The sequence below is a fragment of the Drosophila takahashii genome, chromosome 3R (assembly GCF_030179915.1).
Source record: "Drosophila takahashii strain IR98-3 E-12201 chromosome 3R, DtakHiC1v2, whole genome shotgun sequence".
Classification (NCBI taxonomy): Eukaryota; Metazoa; Arthropoda; class Insecta; order Diptera; family Drosophilidae; genus Drosophila; species Drosophila takahashii.
This window is the reverse complement of record NC_091681.1, coordinates 10,665,637-10,686,090: the sequence shown is the minus strand read 5'-3', so window position 1 is coordinate 10,686,090 and position 20,454 is coordinate 10,665,637. Positions and strand designations below refer to the sequence as shown.

Here is a 20,454-nt window from a genome sequence, read left to right as displayed (position 1 = left end):
TCGCGTTCTTCATCTTGTCAGACAGTTGTCTCAGCCAGCCCAGCGAAAACCCAGTTCGGAGCCGAAACCCACAACCTCAAGGCTCGTTTGCCGGCGTTCCATTTTCAGTTAAGCATTGCGTTTTGTCCTTTTCAGGGATTTGGACTGGAACTGCAAGAGGCAGGGCACAAAGAAAAGTTCACCGAGGAGGGGGAAAATGCTCGTGGAGGGAGATAGAGCAATTTGAAAATTCAGAATAATGAGGAAACTAACGAGCCAAGACTTTCCCATTGTTTACTGGCGCAAAAATTGCGCGATTATTAATTTTCTATGCTATTTTGTAGCTCCTTTTGCTGCCCTTCTCTTCGGCACTCCCCCCATTTTCCCACTTTATCCTTTTTCGTTTTTCCTGCTACTGGCACAGCAGAGTTTTCTTTATTTTTCCCCCGTTTTTTTAATATTTTGTAATATTTGCCACGTTTTCTTTCCCTTTTTGGCGCGTGCACGTAATGGAAGGGGGGCGAAGTGTTGGCCCAAAAGAGTTGAGTCAAGAGCTGAGCCAAGTTTTTCCGCGGAGTTCATTGCTTTCGCCCACATGTTGTGTATACGCCACTTTAACTGACACATTTTCGCCTTGTTTTCTCCAACCCGCCTTTCGAAGGTTTATTTTTCTTTGCCGCTCGCCATGTTTGTTATTTTATTCATCGCTTCTGCCGGGAAAACGTTGCCCGCCTTGAATGCTAATGAAAAGACTGGAATTTAAGTTGGTCTCCCCCAGTAAGTTTGTCAAATCAGGAGGGTGGAAGGTAGAATAGTTTGATTAGGAGTACAGGCCTTTGAGCTGTTTCTTGAAATATGAAAAGTTTTGGTAAAGTTTGGCTAATTCTTCGTAGTTTCCACTCACCATTTCGAGCGGCTGATTATGGTATGTTCGCCAATATGGCTTAGAATCCTTTAAAGATTACGCTCCCCCTATACGATTTTTGGGGTCCCAAATCGACCCACCCTAATGTAGGTACAATATAAAACAACCATCAAAAACAGTAGTATTAATTGATCAATTTTATAATTCAGTGGTTTGGTAGGGGAGTGTAGGGTAATTTGACGAGTAGGGTAATGTGACGAACTCGTCGAATCTCATATATGACGTCACGACAAAAATTCCAAATAAATGTAGTCGTCTCCCCTTATCGTGTCGACAATGTATTTACAGTAATATTAATAAGAAGTCCCGTAATTTGTTCGTGAGGTAATTTTCGCTAAAAATGTGGTGCGCAAACTAGCAAACCCATTCAATTTACTTGTGTTTCAGCAGTGCCAGAGCAAAGATGAGTGGAAAATAAAATCAGGCAAATATATGCACGTATACATGAGATCTTTATCAACAGTTTTTGGTACCTCGCGTTTTTTTCTTTTGCGCCGTTTGAGAGTGACACCGTTTTTGCTCCAAGTCTACCTTGTAGGGTATCGTGACGAACTTTTTGTAGGGTATTGTGACGAACTTTTTTTATTCAAGAATTTTAACTGTTATCGTTGATTATTTGTAAAAAAAATATAATAATACCAGATTACATTTACTGCTGCAGTTTTATTGTTGTTTTTAATAGTGACGTCAGTTTAATTTAATTTAAAAAACAAGAGGGAACGTTATAGTCGGATGCCCCGACTATCAGATACCCGTTACTCAGGTAAAGGGAGTGCGAGGGAGATGGAGATAGAGATAGAAAACGTTGATCACGCATAACTTTTTAACGAATGGTCCGATTTGAAAAATTTCTTCTACATTTCGATAGGTATTAATAAACACAATAAAACTGCATTTTTACTTTTCCAAAATATTAAAATTTTTAAAATCGTATATAAGTGATTGTGGGCGTTAGAGGGGGCGTGGCACCATTTTGAAACAAACTTGCGCTGCGTAGGAACTCCTAAAATCTGCATGCAAAATGCCAATCTTCTAGCTTTTATAGTTTCTGAGATCTCAGCGTTCATACAGACAGACAGACGGACAGACGGACAGACGGACAGACAGACGGACAGACGGACATGGCTAGATCGACTCGGCTAGTGATCCTGATCAAGAATATATATACTTTATGGGGTCGGAAACGCTTCCTTCTCCCTGTTACATACTTTTGCACGAATACAATATACCCTTTTACTCTACGAGTAACGGGTATAAAAATTTGCACTTTGACCATTTTTTTTTTTTGTAAGTTTGGGTATTATCTTATTACTTTTTTCTTTTCCGTATCGAAAAAACCCTTTCCGTAAATAATATATAAAAAAATGTATTTTTTTTTTTTGTAAAAAGGATGGTTTACACCAAACGCTGTGGGATTTGGCTACGTTGAAATTTCGAATCCAAATTTTTTTAGAAATATGCTCAGTAAATGTAAGCAACTTTCTGCTTTTACACTTTTAAAAAATATTGATTTTTGGAGAAGTTACATTAAAGAACAAATCGTTCGTCACATTACCCTACAACTTTTGAAAGTGCAAAAAAAGTAGGGTTCACGCCAAACGCTGTGGGATTTAGCTGCATTGGAATTTCGAATTTCGAATTTTACAGGGATATGCTCAGTAGATGTAAGCAACTTTCTGCGTTTACACTTTTAAAAAATATTGATTGTTACAAAAGTTACATTCAAAAAACGAATCGTTCGTCACCTTACCCTACACTCCCCTACCATTTAACTATTATATTGGGTAATTTAACAATTAAATTTGGTTGTGTGTGTGCATCGCCCAATAAATGGATATTGGCATAACTTTAAATTTCGTTTTAAATGAATGGGCTTTATAGCTTTTTTTAGTATTCATTATAATTAAAATGAAAAAATATCGAAAACATAAAAATATGCACATAATCAAGCTTTTTCACTCCCATTAACATAGTTTTATTTATCTCTGTTCTTTTTAGGTAAGCAATTGCGTGGGAGAAAACCGCCGGAAAACACACTCGGCTTCGATAGGCACGTCCTTTGGTGACATGTGTGTAAATAAATTTTTAATTTAAAATAAACAGTGTGTATTAAATTACGACTGTCCCGAACGGAAGGGCGGCCTGATGAGCTCGACGGGCAATATCCGCTGCGAAGGACACATACAAAATATGCAAACTGGCATCAAATCCAATTAGTTAATATGAATATTTGATGAAATCACTTCCGTTTCAAATGCTAAAAAAAAGGCCGACCGCCCGCTGTCCCCCGATGTTTGTCATCATCATCTCCATGACGATAATGATTCGAAAGTTTTCCGTACGCTCATGTTGGGTAGCAACTTTTTCTGAATTCTGAATTTAAAACTTTAACGCATTCCCCAATGCAAGTCATCGAGTTGGGCGCTCGTTTCGTTTGAAATTATTCGTCTTTTTGGAGCTTTTGTGTTGTCCCCACAATAACCACAATTTGCAACTTTTTGCGGCACTTTGTCAGTGCGAAAAATGTCAAAATGTTTGTGGGTCTGAAATTTATTTAAATATTTCATTTGTCACACATTTAGTGCTGGCTGGGCGGTTTGGCATATGTGGCATTGATTAATATTCATATTCAAAGGTTATAATTAGCCACGATGTACTTTTTACTTTTTCCGCTCCACGTATGCATCGTATTTCACCGTATTAATTTTCTCGTTGTAAAATCCAAAAGAAAGTTTATCCCAAGGCTTGTGCCGAATTGAATTTTTAATTCTCCTCGGGGTTTCTCCTTCGTTCTCTTTGTTTCGTTATATTGTGTTTCTTTTTCGGTATATTTTTGTGCCATGTTTGCTTGTTTAACTTTTTCGAAATGGCTCCTTGTTGGCTGTTTGTTTTGGCCACACACATATGCAGCCATTTTGGCATACAATTTTAACGAGGTGCGGTTGTTGGTTCCATACATCCTACGAGAACGTTCGTTGCCTCTGCTTTGTTGCAAAAAATGTCACGCATTGTTTAATTTTAATTTCATTTCCAGTACGCTCCGACACCACGATACCGAATATTAATTTTCAAGCTGTTGCTTTAACTTTAATTGCGGCGCAGATCCCCAACATTATTTCAATATGCGTGCCGTTATTTATTTATTTGTTTTTCTTGTTAGCATGTCAAGAACCAAGCCATCATTATGAGTAGGGTTGCTAACATTTTTTGAGAGGCTGTAAATTAAATTTAAAATACTGTTTCTGTATCCGTATTAAAAAAGAGAATATTTAAAACGATCTTAAAAGTGTTTAGATTAGCCATAAATTCTATTTGCCACATTTTTGCACTGATTATGGAAATTATGCGTCATTTAAATTTGCACATTAATTACCCATGCTCATTAGGTCTCCGTCCCACAGCAATTCTCTCGGGCATAAAAAGTTGCAACATATTTAACTGTCGAACCAAACTGAAAATTAGTTAAGCTCATTAAATGGCAGCAAAAACTATTTTAATTAAATATATGAAACCAGAAAACTGTTGCAAAGTGTGCGATGCTAAAATGGATACATTACCGAAAACCTGAACAATAAAAACTTTAAAAAATTAGCCAAAGTTGTGGCACAAAAAGCACAAAAAGCTAGGCCAAGTGAAAGGAATATCTGGCACACACACACCAAGTGTATAAATGTGGGCCATAAAGAATAATGCACATTTATCCTACCCGAAAAGCAAGAAAAAGAATTTGCAAATTTTTGCCATTTGTTAGAGCGAGGCGCCAGCAGCCAGACAATAAATCACCATTAAACAAATTATGTACTCAGCTCGACGAAAATTTTAAATGTCTCTCGCTGTCCATTGTATCTGCACAGCATAAAATAGCAGAAAGTTGCGGAAAACACGCTAGGGTGGGGAAAACAATGATTCAAACGTGTGGGAAAAATATGGGTACAGTGGGTTTTTACATTAAATAGAGTAAAATTTAATCAGTGACTAAAACAAATTCGGAAGATCTTTGAAAGACTTTATTTTAGGTTACAAAATGAACAAAAAAAGTTGCAAATTTTAAAAATACGTTTAATAATAATACTTGAAAGAAAGAAAGGTAGGTAATGGGTTAGGACAGGAAGTTGAGTTCAGTGTGGTCGTAAAGCACCCCACATGGAGTTCATTAGCTCCTTAGCTGCCGCACCTTTCCGCTCCACTGTGCAACAGGATGCAACGTCAGCCATTATCATTATTAGAACGACGTTTATCAGCGGCACTCGCACTCCCACCTCACACCTCCCACCTTACACCTCACACCAATCCCCTTCCACCTGCGTCATTGACACGTTTTGTGCGTGCGGCAAACACCACCCAATGCCACCCACCTGAGCCTGAATTTCCACCCAGACAAGGTGTAAACATTTATGAGGCTTTGCTTGTTCTTGCCGTTGTTACACATTTTTATTTCCATTTCTTTTTTGCCAACGCTGCAAGCGACACAAATTTATTTCGCAGCATTTACACACGCAGGTTGGTTACCAATGGAGCTCGTCTGGAAAGCGGGGAAGTTGGGATGCTGGCATCCTGAGATGCTGATGCTGAGTTCGCCACATGCCACGTTTAGTGCCCGCAAATTTGAGCTCCTCCCTCGGCAGCTCCGCTGGTTTTCGCTTGCCGCATTCCTTAGCGACCACAAATTTTCATGTAGTTATTTTTCTTTGCCCTCGGGCCGGCCCCTACCCAGTTTTCCCTCCTATCTTTTTGTTTTCCGAGGGACAGGGGGATGCGCTGTTGTGACTGTTTCGTAGCATGGGAACGAAGCTTGGAAAACAAGAATCGATCTATTTGCATTGGTTTTCCAAGCTTCAAAAAGAGTTTTCATGCATACCATAGATTTACAGGCATTAATTTTTATTTTTACAGGATATTATTCGTTTAATGGTGTATACAAATTGGCTTTTGGCTCCTGTTTCAAAACCACTTTATACCTTCATTAAAAGTTAGCATATATATTTTTTCGTATTCTCATCCAATGTTATTATCCAACAATGACTCTTGATTATTTACAAAATTTGCGGAATACATTTTTCTTCAAGGCAGTTTTAAAGTATTTTAAATAGAAGTAATGCGCCTATTATGTTTCACAGAGAATTAAGAACAAGCAACAGTTATGTTTAGCAGGTATTTATCATTCTCTTTCCATATAGCGGGTATTCATGGGTCGGAACCCATCTAATCGTAGCATTCTATCGGGTGTTTCTGGGGACTTGTGAACGTGCTATGTTTTATTTTTACAACTTCCTTTTGGGCCACAAGCGAAAAAAGTGAGATGAAGAGGACGATGGTGAAAAAGTGCCAAAAAACAACAAGGCCAACAGCAACAGGGAAATCTTGGGGCTGGGGAGATAGGAACTGTGAATCAGCTTTGACTGCTAAAGTGTTCCAATTTTTCATGTCCACATCTGCATACATACACACACACAGCTAAGCATATGTAAATGTGTCTGTTTGCCCGCCTATACCTTCTTCTTCTTACTCGGAATATCCTGCGTGTTTTTTCTACGTTTGTTTTCCTTTCTTTTTTTTCCGACGCCCTGTCCTTTTCCCCCTCCCCTCCTCTGTTTGTTTGAGTGCGTCGTCTTCCGCCTTTCCGTTTCCTTCTGATGGCGCAAATTACAACGCATAATTTTCACATTACGTCAGCGCATTTAGATGTGTGTGTGAGTCTGCCTGTGTGTGCCAGCGAGTGTGCGAATGTTGGTATCCTGTATCCCGTCTGTACTTTCTTTTTTGCAGCTAGGGAATGCGACTTTTTGTTGCCTTCTGACGTCGGTTAATGTTGCGATATGGAAATCAATATTCCTAATGGCTGTCAGGCGATACAGGCAACCGCAGGATCCCTCAAAAGGGGCTGGCACTCACATCCACAGTCGGCATGCATAAATACGTCAGCTCCGTTAATATTTAATCAGCCCCGACGTTTCTCAAATTAATTAAATCGATATTGAACGGATGTTAAAGTGGCGTACGCTTTTTAAAAAGGAATATTGTCGAAGCAAATTGTCTGTGCTCAATATAAAATATTTAAATCAGAGCAAGCGCATATGTATTTTTCGGTGTCAAAGGTCTCGCCGTGGACGTTATCATTTTGGAGTCATTTACTAGATAACTTTTGAGTGTATGCAGGACTATATATTCTTTCAAAAATAATTAAAAAGATGTTGTTTATTGTTTTCTTAAAAGTTTTTAGATACTATCTAATACATGCGCGGATCCACTTGCGGTGATATGGGATTTATATTGGTTTTTCAAATATAAATAAAACAGGATAAAATTTGTTTCGATAAAATAGAGTTTTTCTAAGTTTATTTTTTTATTAAAACAATATAAATATTTACAATGTAAAATTATTGACAATAAAATTTTAAGCTGAATAATACAAAATATTAATTATTATTTGGAGTGTCCATCAACACGATAACAATATTTAAAATGATCAATTCCAATCTTCTTTTTCAAATATCTCAGTAAAACTTTCTTATGAAGAAACTATTGTGTGTTTTTTCTCCATGTGTCTAATATTCCGACCGTAATCCTATTGGTATGAACTCACTGAGTGGCCTCTGCTGCTCGGCATATTTGTCAAAACTTCCAATCCCCACTTCACCACCAGAGTGGCCCAGAGTCCTTGCAGGTCCTGATTGGGCCGAAACTTAGACCAGCATGGCATAAAAGTCAAAGCCGAAAAGTAAAGTGCACACAACACTAAACAACACAGAACGGAAAAAAACGAAAAAACGTCAGAACGGAAAACAGAAGGACGAAAATGTTGGCGACGGAAAACGGCTAAAAACTCGCGGTAATTTGAACCTTTTTCCGTTTCGGTGATTTCTGCCATTGCAGGCCAGCACAGAAATCAAATATCAAAGCGAAAACTTTTCCTCTATACGTGGTATGGGGGCTGGGGAGCCGGAATGGGCGGGCCTTTCGAGATGGGGGCTTTCAACGCACGAGTAATCCTCCGTAGCAACAGGTTGCCAGGTTTTTATTTTGACAACTGAATGGGGCGAAACAACAACAGCAACGGCAACGGCAACAGCAACTAAGTGGAGACAAGGGACAGGATTAAGGTGGAGGCAACCTGCAGTTGATTTGAAAATCAAACTTGCATGAAACAATGCCAAACAATCGGGGCCAAAAAAGGAGCAAACGGAAAGCAGAGAAGTGGGAAAAGCGGGCAGACAATAGAAAAGTTTAAAGTCGTTAAAATAAAAGGATTTGCACAATTTAAACAGAGCCCTGCAAAACGTTCGATTGAAATAAGCTACTTTCGCAGTCATTTGGCTGTGCTGATTTGGGAATTGACTTTTAGTTAAGGTTTGAGACCCACGTCCCACGTCCCTTCCACACAGGATGTAATCTTTCAACTTAACTGAGATTTCCACTCTGCTCTCCATGGGTTTTTCGGCTTTTCTTTGTTTTGTTTTGTTTTTGCCGTTTTTCCAGATATTTTTTTTTTTGTGGCCCTCACCTTTGCAATTACCAACGGTCGAAAATCGAATGGAATTGAAGTGAAGTGAACGGTTTCCAGGCCAACCTCAAGAGTTCTCCGCACGCCAAAATTTATCGCTTGTGGATTTATTTTTCAAGAGATATCCGCATTTGATCCCGGCCAGTCTGTTATTGCTTTTGGGGGGAGCTAAAATAAGAAAAATCGAGACATACGGGGGTTTATTTTGATATTTGAGCAGAAACAAACAGCGAACCTCTTGGAAACTCATTAAATCTCTGATTACAGCAATTGGGCGGGAAGTTGCCACCGTTTACCAAGATAATCCCATAAAAGCACCACTCAGAATTCGCCCATAATAATTCATTTAAATTGTATACATCACAAGTTGCAGAGTTAACCTTCTCCACTCAACAGAATTCATTTCCATTCATATGGCCGAAATTACCACCGGCAAAAACCAGCAATGAAATTAAATACGTTACCAAAATAAAATGCCAAATAAAAGCGTGAAAAATGGAACTCCTCACCCACTCGAGCCCCACACACACCCGAATGAAAGCCCTAAATGGGGCTTCAACGCCGTGAGATGGAAGTGGAAGTGAATGTGGATGCGGAGGTGGAGTCATTTATTTGCACTTCAAACCCAACCGGAGCGAACGAACGAGCCAACATGAAGAAAATGAAATCGGCACTCTGGCGAAAAATTCATAAAATAAAGGATTTCCTAATTGCCAATTTGCATGCAGCCGCGTCTAATTTTTGCCCATTCGCTGGATAAATAAACTTCATTTCGCGCTGGGGTTTTTCCGCATTCGGCTTTTTTCCGTTGTGTTTCGATATGCCCTAACGTGGGGTAGTGCTAGCTTAAGACTGAGGGATAAAAAGGTTGAAAACCATATATTTTTTTTAATTGGATATTTCAAAAAATAAAATTTTAGCAATTATTTTGAATACCCCGCATTGTCCATTTAGGGACTCTATATAGGGAATGAAACGAGAATTCTATACTATTTATTAAATTACTTTTTTTAGTGTTTTAATGTACAGAGCTCTTGCTAACAACTTTTTAAAAATCTTTAGTTAAAATGTTTATAACTTACATTCCCCTATCGTTATTATAATCGTTATTATAATTTAATGTATCATTGTTTAAGAATTTACCCAGTTAAACTAACATTTTTATGACCGAACGCCAAAAAAGCTTATGCCGCTAAAAACTTGTCCTTTGACGTATTTCATATTTTTGCCCGGTCCACAACTTACTTTCTGTCATATTGAACAATTCATTTGGATGGCTCCATCAGGGTATTAAACGGGGGCCTAAGCAAAGTCCCATATTTTTCGCACTTGTTTGTTTATGAATTTGTTTATTTAGTGAGCAGGCCGTGCTTTGCCGACATGCTATACCATACCATTCCATACCATACCAGGGGCCCTCGTAGCTGGTTGAATTCGGCCGAATTCCACGCAAATCTTATTTGCCCATAGCCACCGGACTCACCCAGTCGGCGGAGTCCGTAGGCAGGAGTCCGGACTCTGGTGGGCAGAAATTCCACGGTTTTGTTTTCGCTGCCTGCGCTGCATATTTCCCCTCCATTCCATCCATCCCACTTGCTCTCCGGCGACGGCATGTGCTGGTTTTTAAAATTTGCCCAATTCCAGGCATGATATGTGTGTGGTTTGGGGGTCGGGCGAAAGTATGGGCCTTATTTGCCTTTCAACTTGCCCGAGATCGCCGCCGTTGCCCGTGTTATTTATGCAAATGTCAAATATTTTGATATTCCGCTGCCATGTGAATGAAAGCAAACGGAAGTACATTATAAAGTTGCCCAACCCTCGTTTGGCCAAAGTCATTCCCGTATTATTTGGCCAACCAACAAGCCGAAATGTGCCACTAATATGACCGCCCAGCCCCCTCCTTGCCACCTTACCTCCAACCCCCTTCCACGTCCATCTCTTGGCAGGCAGCAAGTGGAGTAATTATGGCATTTTCGGAATTCCACCTGCCACCCAACCACCGACCTCAGCCCACCACCACCCACCACCCGCTCACCTGGCAGCCTCAACATTTTGTTGCCAACACGAACTTCCTTTGTTGCCTTTGTTGTGCGCTCGTTGGGAGCGGGGAAATTAGGGGAAGTGGCGGTGGGGCAAAGTAAATTTTTGAAATTATTGGCACGTTAGGTGAATTACTTCGCAGAAGGAATTTTTAATTTCACAATACAAAGTCGCTCACAATTTCCATTGATTATCCCCGGGGAAGAGGCCTGTTGAGTTTTCCCAGTTTCCCCAGAAAATTATAGACCAAAGCTCCTGGCGGTGGGCAGTTGCCCAGCCGGAAAGTCAATTAGTCAGTGACCCCGATCGATGACTAGTAATTTAAATTACCCACCAGCCGAAAGGCTGTGACCAGGTGTGACCCCGCTGGGAGAGATCAGTACTGAATGTGGCCCTCCCGGGCCAGCTTTCCCCAGATGGTGCCAACGGGATGCACAACGATTTTGCGCTTTTCCTTGAAGGTCAGCGACTCGTAGTGGTAGCCGTCTACGATCTTGGCGGAGTTAAAGTTGCATATGTATGACAGGCTGATTTGATCCAGGTCCACGTAGTAGCAGTTGAGCAGGAAGATCAGGGGCCTGAATCGGGCCACCAGTTCGTAGGCGGCTCCCAGCTTCTCGTTCCAAATGCAGACGGAGGTGAAGGGAAGTGGTTCCTTGGCCTGCAGATCAACGGCCTCCTTCATGGTCCTGAAAGTGTGCACGGTTATTACACCGGTGGGCCCGTCAGCCAAGTAGCGATGGCACAGATCGTAGACCAGAATGGGACTCGCATTCTCGGGAACCGTCTTGGGATTTCCCACTATAGTTTTAGCCTGCAGTTGCTGCAGTCTCTCCACCGTTTTAACATAAACAGGATGCCCGGAGATATCCGAACTCAGTGGTTCCAAACGATCTTTCATTCGATCTACAAACTCCTCCAGAATAGATTCCTGCAAGAAGAGAGTTGCCACTGCATTGCAGGAAAACGGATCCTGAAGGGATTCAATCAGATAGTGCAAGGCACAATTGATATCCCCGTCCTCGCAGAGGATCATCAGGCGGGGCGAGTTCCAGCGGTATTTGATCTCCACTTCCGGTTCCGACTCCTTATCACTCATTGAGCTCGATCGTGAATGATATGAGAGTCGGGCTACCTTCTTTGGCTTCTCAGAGGCACTGGACTTGGACTTACACTCCGTTGGCACTTCGAGGATCAACGGCAGACTGACATCCCGGGGTTTCTTGCACACCAGATTGTAGATGAAGCCATAATCGATCAGTGGAACCGGCAACAGAGGATACTGATAAACATATTTTACCGCCTCTTCAAGGATGCTACTGCTTAGTGGAGGAAAATGTGGAAATACTTGAGACGGAACGACTAACGAACGATACTTACGTGGTGGCTCTACGGCTGAAATTTAAAAAATAAACACAATTAGGGATGATAAAATTAATAAAAACTTATAGGGGGGTGTCACACTAATCTCGGTTGGATTTCGGTTGGAAATAATTTATGTGTCACCCACGATAATAACTTATCAAATGATAAATACTTACTTGTACATAATGGCAATTTAAAATATAAGAAACTACACTGAACTGAATAATTTATGCTGACTTAGTTGACTTTACTCGGAAAGTCTATTAGGATTTTTTTAGATGGTGCTAGTTATCTACTTCTTGTGCCAGATATCAGTTGTAATCCTGCAAAATTTTAAAATCTTGAAATTGAAACTCAAACCTGAGAAACTCTAACTCCCTAATCAACTGGAAAAGCCTATGCTATGGTATCTAAGTTTCCGATAAGCCCCACACCCACGAGCCCAGTATCGCAGTGATTTATCAAATCACACTCATCCACACACATTTCACACTTGACTTGTGCAGTTGACCGCCCATCGAAGGCCACCCCAACGACCTTATTGTGGGCAGAGAGATTTACAGTTGATTTAACCGTTTAAGCATGGCTAATGCATAATAAACGTTTGGCCGCAAACTTTTCAACCACTTCTGTGGGCATGTGTGAGTAAGCCGGCTGCGTATGTGGGCCGATTTTCCGGCTTGCTCTCCTCCTTTCCCCCTTTTCCAGCCTCCTGTCCGACCAATTCGAGATAGAAATCATGTGCAGTCATTAGATTGTTTTTCGATTGACGTGACATGATAATGAATGATTTTCTTTTCGCTCTCTTCTTTGTTTCCCTTCGCTTTCTTCGCTTGGGTTTTCCGGCTCTTCCGCTCCCTTTTCCTTGGGGTCGCAACTTTTCGTGGCGCCCAACGTGCAATTTGTGCGAAAAGTGGGTGTGCAAAGTGGCGACGTGGCCATCGAAAGGCGGCAGGTGGCGGCCACTTTGTTTGCTGATTTGTTTATGGCTGACCATAATGACCGATGAAGTGGCAGCTGGCCGCCTCAAGTGGTTGTTAACCCAAGTTTCGCCGGCCAAATTAACACGAATTGCAATTAAAGTGGGCACGAAAATTGAATTGGAGCCCCATGACAGCCCATTTTCGCGCTATTAAATGCACTCAAACGAAAACTGTTAGTCAGATCAAAAGCCAGGCCAATTGTTTACTTACAAATATAGTTAGGAAATTTCCAATTTATTTAACTTAAGAAAGGAAAAGGAAATCAAAAGCCAGGGAAACTGTCGGATTGTAAAATTTTAAGTATTGTTTAGAAATTAGAAAAAAATAAGAACCAATTAGTTTCTACTGAGTTTCTTCTTTCAAACATATACAATCTTTTAGACTTTGTTAAATTAAAATAGGTTTTTTATCTTTTTTATGAAGCATTTCAAGTATTATTATTATTTACAATTAATTTTTATTTTTGTGAGTGTTTAAATGGATTTTACCCTAATTGATTCGTGGCAGATGCAAATATATTTGAAGCTTACTCCACTTCACTGTCCATTTAAAGCGGGACTGACATTTGTGGCAGCTCGGACCGCCTGCTGCTGACAGGTGTGACAATGCCGGAAAAGTGTCGCCGGCAGGCCGACAACTTCGAGGGCTATTCACCTGCTCCCCAGCCGAGAACGAAAACGTGAGAAACGGGGGGAGGACGGGAGAACTGGTTCATTAGGGGACTATTTAAATAAAACGCCTGTTAACTACAGTGAGATATGCGAGTAATATGTGAGATGGTTGTGTAATTAAAATGTATAAATGGAATCAAAAGAATCAGTCAAAGAAAGCCGCACACACAAAAAAGAAATTAAATGTACCACGTCTGGCGTATTATAAGGACATTTCCATTTTCTACGGACACATTGAGGCCTTGACAGGGGGAAATGGCAGTGAACAAGCTCTTGACTTGCCACGCCCCCTGCCATGTGCCACTCCTTTTGCATGTCCTCGTCGTCCTCGTCCTCATCGTCTTCGCATTTCGTCTGGTTCTTGAGCGGCGGCGCTTTGTTTTGGCTTAATTAATACGCGTTTACATGTTGCCGACTTACGCACGCTTCGCATGTTCCAGAGACACACTCACTCACTCTCTCACTCGCTCACACATTCAAACTTGAGGCCGCCCCAGGACATTCCCGCCCCCTTTGACGCACTGCGGTTGACACGCAAATGCAATTTGTGTGCTAAAGGTAATTTCTGTCTCCAGGTCTCGGGGCCTCTCTTCCATCTTCCACAATACAAATGAGTGGAATAAATATTTAAATAGGAGTCCTTGTTTCGCCTTCTTTTTTCCGTTTTTCGATTCGTTTTCTCCTTCTTATGAAACTTTAATTAATGCGTTAGCTACACACAAATTTTAATCAAGCACGTACTTGCGGCCCGGCAGATCATTAATTAGGTGGGGTAATTGCGCACAGCCTGCCGCTTCACTTCCGGCTTTTCTGGCTGGAATTCCATTTAAATTTACAAATATCCATTTAAGGCCGGCCACAGTCCCCCGGGCATTAACATATGCTGCGGGGCAGAGTTGTGATAAAATCAAAATTTTAATTTAATTAAACACGAATTGAATTTGTTGTAATCAATTAGCTCGGTGTTCACTGAGCAACGAATGAGTTTTACGGCCAGGTGCATAGATGCTGGGCAAAGATACCGGTAAAACATACATTTGTAGCTTCTAAATGGAATGAGGGTGGGGGTGTGGGTGGTGGTGGAGTGAGCCGAATTTCCAAGTGAATGACAGCCAGATAATATCTTCGGGATAATGCAGGCGTTGGAGAGGGGGCTGCGTTAATTAGTGGGAGTGATTTTAGTGCAAATCCCATTGACTTTGTACTTTTTAACGGCAGCATTAACGATTTTAATTGTGGCCTTTGTTTGCACTCATAATGGCCCGCGGTGTTATTTCTTGTAATTATGTAACAACAAATTGAGTCCTGCATAAGCATTATCGAGAATACTTGTGTGTGGAGTGGCATAATTTTAATTACAATGTAAAATAATGACTCCGCGCCATTTTCACATTGTTTGCTTTCACATTAACGAAGCAAATTAATGACAGCCAAGTCCAGATGTCAATTTCCTCGGTCAGGCGGGAATTCTCGGTGAATAATCAGAAATGACGCGCAATAAATTTTCCACGAATTGATGAGTTTTTCCACCGATATATTTTTAAATTTAAAGCCCGCACGAGCCACTTGAACGAGGAAAAAATGTGGCTTTACCACCAGCTTTTGGCTTAAGCAATGCAAACGGAGAGCAGCTAAAAATTCTAAGGAAACTTCTGCCCATCTGCCGAATGCTTGAGGATACATATTTTCAGTTGGAAATTAAAATCAGGATTGGGCAATATTCCATGAATGCAAATTAATGGCTTAAATGCTGCTGAAAAGCAGGGAGCGGGTGGCTGAGCAATGCAAATATTTTGCCTGGATTTATGCAAATTTTTTCCTGTGTACTCACATGGAAATCCGGTGGCTGAAGTTGGGAAAGTTGTATCATGCATGCCAGCCGGAATAATTCCCTGTGTGCGAGAGTGAGTGCGTAGCCCTTGGGGTGTATGCGTAATACAATAATAATTATATGCAAAGCAAATTGAAATGCCAAATACAAATTTTTACCCCCTCTTCGTTCCGTAGCGCCCGTTGCTGTTATCTCCTTACAGGTAAATAAGGATAAAGGAATCACGGAGCGGGAAAACTCCGACTCATGGCGTGAGTAAGAAGATTTTTTATCCGCCGTTCGCTGTTGACTTTCCGCAGGGCTTCAATATTGCGTGTCTGCCGGGATTCCAGATACAAGATTAACTCGGAAGGCATGTGCGTGCTCTGTGGGTAACCCAAGCCAAACGAAGTGAAACGAAATAATCGAGACATGCAATCTGGGGAAATGCATCATTAACGACTAATTAGTGACCGTTGGCTGTACGAAATGAGCTGCGAAGCGGAATCAATGCCGAAGGAATTGTGGCCGAATGTTGCCTTCACCGCCGGCAGCTCAGACTTTCCAATCCGGTCTGCAATTCGAAATTAGCAACAGTTTTCCGCTTCCATTCGCCTGGCCCGGCACTCTGCAGCCCGGCCCAAATCTTTTCGCCATCGAGCGAAAGCCATAGGGGCTCTTAATGCATTGCATGTGGATCTTAAGTGCAGCTCAGGGCCATGGTAGTGCTTACGACTCCGCAGCCGACTGCTTTGGCTGGCGTACGCGGCGTATGCGCAATAAAACGCATCTCAATAGATTATTACGCAGCCATAACTTCAAGCCGCACATCGATAACGGGGCGTATTGTCTTTTGGCCCAGAGCTGGTGCACTTCAGCCGGATGTTGACGGTAAACACAACATTTTGCAGCTACTCTTAACGCACCGTAGAAAATTCTGCAGAATTCTAAAACTGAGTTATGGAAAAAAAAGTGGAAAATGTTATTGAACTTATTTAATTCTAATGAAATAAAATGTTTATACTTTATGTTTTTTGTAGGTTCCTAATATATCAGTTCTTACATTTAATTATCATAAACCTTGATAAGTTTCTTATTACAATATCAATTTTTATTTGGTAAAAAATTAAAAAAAAAAAAGTCTTCAGAATAATATTTTTTTAAATTCTCCTCCGAATTCCCTACACTTTTCGCTCTTTCAGTCCATCGTACTTGAAGAAACTTGGGAATGCGCGCTGTGCGCGACTCGCTGTGGTTACCCTGTTCGTTTATTATGCCATTCACAGTTTAATAATGATAATAACGTCAGGATATTAAAGTTTTTCTGCCCGCCAGCCTGAATGTCGAACGTCTCCGTCTACGCTCCCGCCCGCCCCGGATTTCCCCCCTTTTCCCAGCCCTGTGGCCCGGCTTTTCCCAGTCTCGCCCTGTGCGGCATTAAAACTATAATCAGTTTATGCAATAAAGTAAATTGTGTACGTAATGCGTGCTGATGGTATGTCTTTTATTTATTTATTTTCTTGTGCGCTACTTTTTATTATTACGGCTTAAACTTGCTTAGCGCATTTAACGCCCTTTTCCTTTTTTCCCATCGGGTGCCGAATGGTGGGGCTTCATCAGCTGGGCCCGCCCCCCAGCCACCGCCCACCATAAACGCGTTCAATATTAATAAAAGTTTGGCCAAAGTTAATTAAATCTGCTTTTTAATGTGCAGCCATGCATGGGCGGCTAAAGCGCGAACGTAATAAATTGACCGTGCGCACCATAATGTCCATACATCCGTATCTATAGTCCTGCCCCGGGATGCTGGGGTCGCCGAGAAACTTTCTGTGGGGTTGAAGTTTGGGGTGGAGGTGCTGAAGGGGAAGTGGTGAGTGGGGAGTTGGGGCTAGAGTGAGTCATAAAGTTGGCTTTTCTTGACGCTTTTTCGCCTGTTTTATAGTCCATTTTTATTCAGCTTTAGATACGAAAATATAGGAGACTTATGGGAATTTACCTTTTTGGCCAATTTTAAAGAGCATCGCCATCTATGCTTAGTCGCTGAAATATGGTTATTAATAATCTAAAAATCATCTTGCAAGGCTTTCGGTGTTTCCCTTGTTCATTTTCCTTCCAAAATATACGTACATTTTTAGCCACTTCAGCTTGATTAGGCCGACTTTCCGCAATCGACTCCGCATAATTGAAATAACTAGTTTGCCTAATCCTAATTGAGATTTCCTAAGCCCAGTGTAGTATCGCCTTTTGGCCGTAGTTAATGCCTTCTTTGTGGCCAAATGAGTTGGTATTGTGCGGTAATTGGTAATTTTAATGCTTCACCTGACACAAATTTGCGTTTGATGTTGTACAACTTGGGGAATCGCCTTAAATGAATGTCTCCGTGGCACTCCTCTTCACTCCTCCCCACTTCTGGGCCTTAATAAAGCACATAAAATGGCATTAGAGTGGCACAAAGTCGCCATTATGAGTTCTTTTGTGGCATTTAGCCGCCTTTGTGTGGCGCGTCAATATTTAATAGCGCCCCGAGCCTCGTTTCGGAGCCGTCCTATATTCGCCATTCTGCGCACAGGCATTGTTCCCAGTAGGCAGAAGGAGCAAGTTTTTATTAAATAATGTGACGCTTTCATGTCGCGCAAAAATGAGACATTTTTCGGGCTCGCAGCTCGCGGCTCCCGCCAATTAAAGTTCAACCGAGCCGTGAGCCGTGAGTTTCCATGTTATTTTTCCATGCCATTCCATTTCAGCCGAGTCGCGTTCCCAGTTCCAAGTTTTTAGGAGCACTTAGTCGCGAAGAGCCGAGGCAAATTGCGAACAATCGAAGCAATCAAGCGAAATCATCGCCACCGGAACGCGTGCTCGGGATTTCGGGGTGGATTAAGGTATTATCGTCTCGGCAAGAGCCCCTCTTCAACTTGCCAATTCGATTAGGCCGGGGACTTACTGGAAACTTGGCTTTAATTAAAATGGGACAGAACTATGCCGGGGACTCCTTTGGATTCGGTGCGTCAAGTGCCGGCGGAGCCAAACTTTATCAAACTTGAGTCAGGGCTTTGGGGGCGGGGGCCTCCAAATTCCTTGGTAAACAAATTTAATAACATAATTTAAAGCCTCTGTTTTTGGCTCGCAGGGATGTTGAGGCAGAAACAAATGCTACATTTTGTCATTGTGTGCGGTTTTAAGTGAATTACAAGCTGAAATGGCCACAACGAATTCACAGAATGCCGCCAACAACAATGAAAATAACACATAGGATAACACAAACAGGATGACAGTGGGTTTTGGGGCGGCGAAAGTGGGCGGCCAGTCGAAAGGAGGACAAAGCCAGTCGAGCGACAAAATTATGTAAAAAGTCAGGCAGCAAAACAGCAGAGCTGCCCGGCCAAAGGAAGGACGGAAGGCGGTGGGGGGAAAGCGGATGGAAAAGCGGGTGCCCGGGGCCAAACCCCACAAATTGTCTAAGCGGAGACAAAGTGAAAGCGAAAGGGGGTGGGAGGGGGCGGGGCGGGGCGGAGGGAAGGCACATGACCTCTGGAGGCCACAAGGAGGCAAAGTTGAAGGCGGCCCAGACAAGGGAAACCGAAAACTGCAAATGAACATGCGACAACAAAACAAGGAGAAGCCCAAGACGCTTACACCGCAAGAAATGGGAGATGCAACCTTTCGTCGTTGTCACTTCCGCCAGATTCCTGAGGTTTTCCCTTTTCAACTTAAGGCAACTTCCTTCCGTGGGTCTTGATTTAGCTTCAAATAGGAAATAAATTACTGAAGACTTCCATATTTTATTGTGTCCTCCCTGAGAACCCTGCGTCGTTGAAACATTTTTTACATTTTTAACAAAACTAAAAATTTATTTTAACTAGTTACTTACGTTTATTTAATTATTGACATTTTCGATATTTTCACACTATCGATACGATAATATCGATGTTTTCAAGGGAAAACTCCTTTTAATTATCGAAAAATAGCAAACTGTCAATATTCTTTCAAGCTCTACTAATTAATCTATAATAACAAGGGATTCAAAAATAAACATTTTAGTTATGACCCATTTATTGAAATTAACATTTCTTCCAACTACACCTGGCAGCATAAATGCTTCCAATTTGGAAGTTCCAAGCCAAGTAAAACGATAAGTAATGGCCAAAATTGCCATATCCAAAATGAGGTGAAAAAGGAAGACAGCCTGATAAAGCGAGACAAATTCATTAAAAACCTGTTTGTGCAAGCGCTTCGAAAATTGAGCTAAACGATGCGAAATGACGCCAAGTGTCGTGTAAGTTGGCATTAAATTATGAATACCCAGCTGCGAAGGCAGAGGGAATCTGCCAGTCATCCGCATCCCCACCACTCAGCCTTCAACCTTCAACCGGGCGACAGGCGAAAAGGTGCAGCTGAGTGAAATGCCTAAGTCTTCGCTGCTGTCGCCTGTCTGGTTCAAAGAAATTGTTAACAAGCGAAACGAATGACTAAACAGCAGACAAGGAACCCGCCCAAAAGCGCCCCACGAGCTCATAGATAACCGGGCCCACCAGGACCTCCGGGCCGTGGTCCTTGTACTCGCAGCTCCTCTTTCGTGGGTAGCTTACTTAAATTTTCAGGAGACCTCGTGCCGTAATTCATTATGTATGCCTAATGTTAACAATTTAGCAGCTATTGGTTTATCTTAATGAAGCCGTCTGCCCCCAGGAGCGACCTAAATACACACGAACTGCCACACACTGCCCCTTTTCGGGATTCGGGAGTCGCTAGTCGGCAGTCGGCAGTCGGTTGCTTGTCTTTAACTTTTATTACACTCTCCCCGGTTAATCCGGGCCATATACATTCCATCGGCGGAAGAGATTTAGCCACCCCTGGAGCACCCTTAACACTTGCCATAAAATATTGTCACACTTAACCGCGAAACGGTTGAACTTTGCGCCCAGCGCAAAGCTGATCCCTTTGTCTTTTGCATTTTTCAACTTGCCTTAAATATTAAAGAGGTCTCATTGCGGTTCAGCCAGTTATGGGGTTGAGAGTGCCCTGCCAGTCCCACCGCCCCCAACTTGCCACGCCCCTTGTCTATCCGGCGACTCCCTGGCGGCCCAAAATGACGACCGCCGAAAGTGTTGACACTCGTGGGAAAATGTTTTAATAATTTGTGTAAAGAGTTGACAGCTGGGACGCAGAAAAAAAGAGTCGGC

The 20,454-nt window shown here is 41.9% G+C and overlaps 2 protein-coding genes across 3 annotated transcripts in view; one reads left to right on the top strand and one right to left on the bottom strand.

The window, feature by feature from the left end:
• dpr11 (defective proboscis extension response 11) overlaps positions 1 to 20,454 on the top strand; it is an 80,056-nt gene that overhangs the window by 2,633 nt on the left and 56,969 nt on the right. The gene's annotated exons all lie outside the window — the stretch shown is intronic.
• LOC108057678 (uncharacterized) lies at positions 10,573 to 12,130 on the bottom strand. The gene is made up of 3 exons (XM_017142071.3): positions 11,987 to 12,130; positions 11,826 to 11,840; positions 10,573 to 11,764 (listed from the first exon to the last, which is right to left on the bottom strand). The coding sequence occupies exons 1-3, from the start codon at positions 11,992 to 11,994 to the stop codon at positions 10,822 to 10,824; spliced, it is 966 nt and encodes a 321-aa protein (XP_016997560.2). The 5' UTR covers positions 11,995 to 12,130; the 3' UTR covers positions 10,573 to 10,821.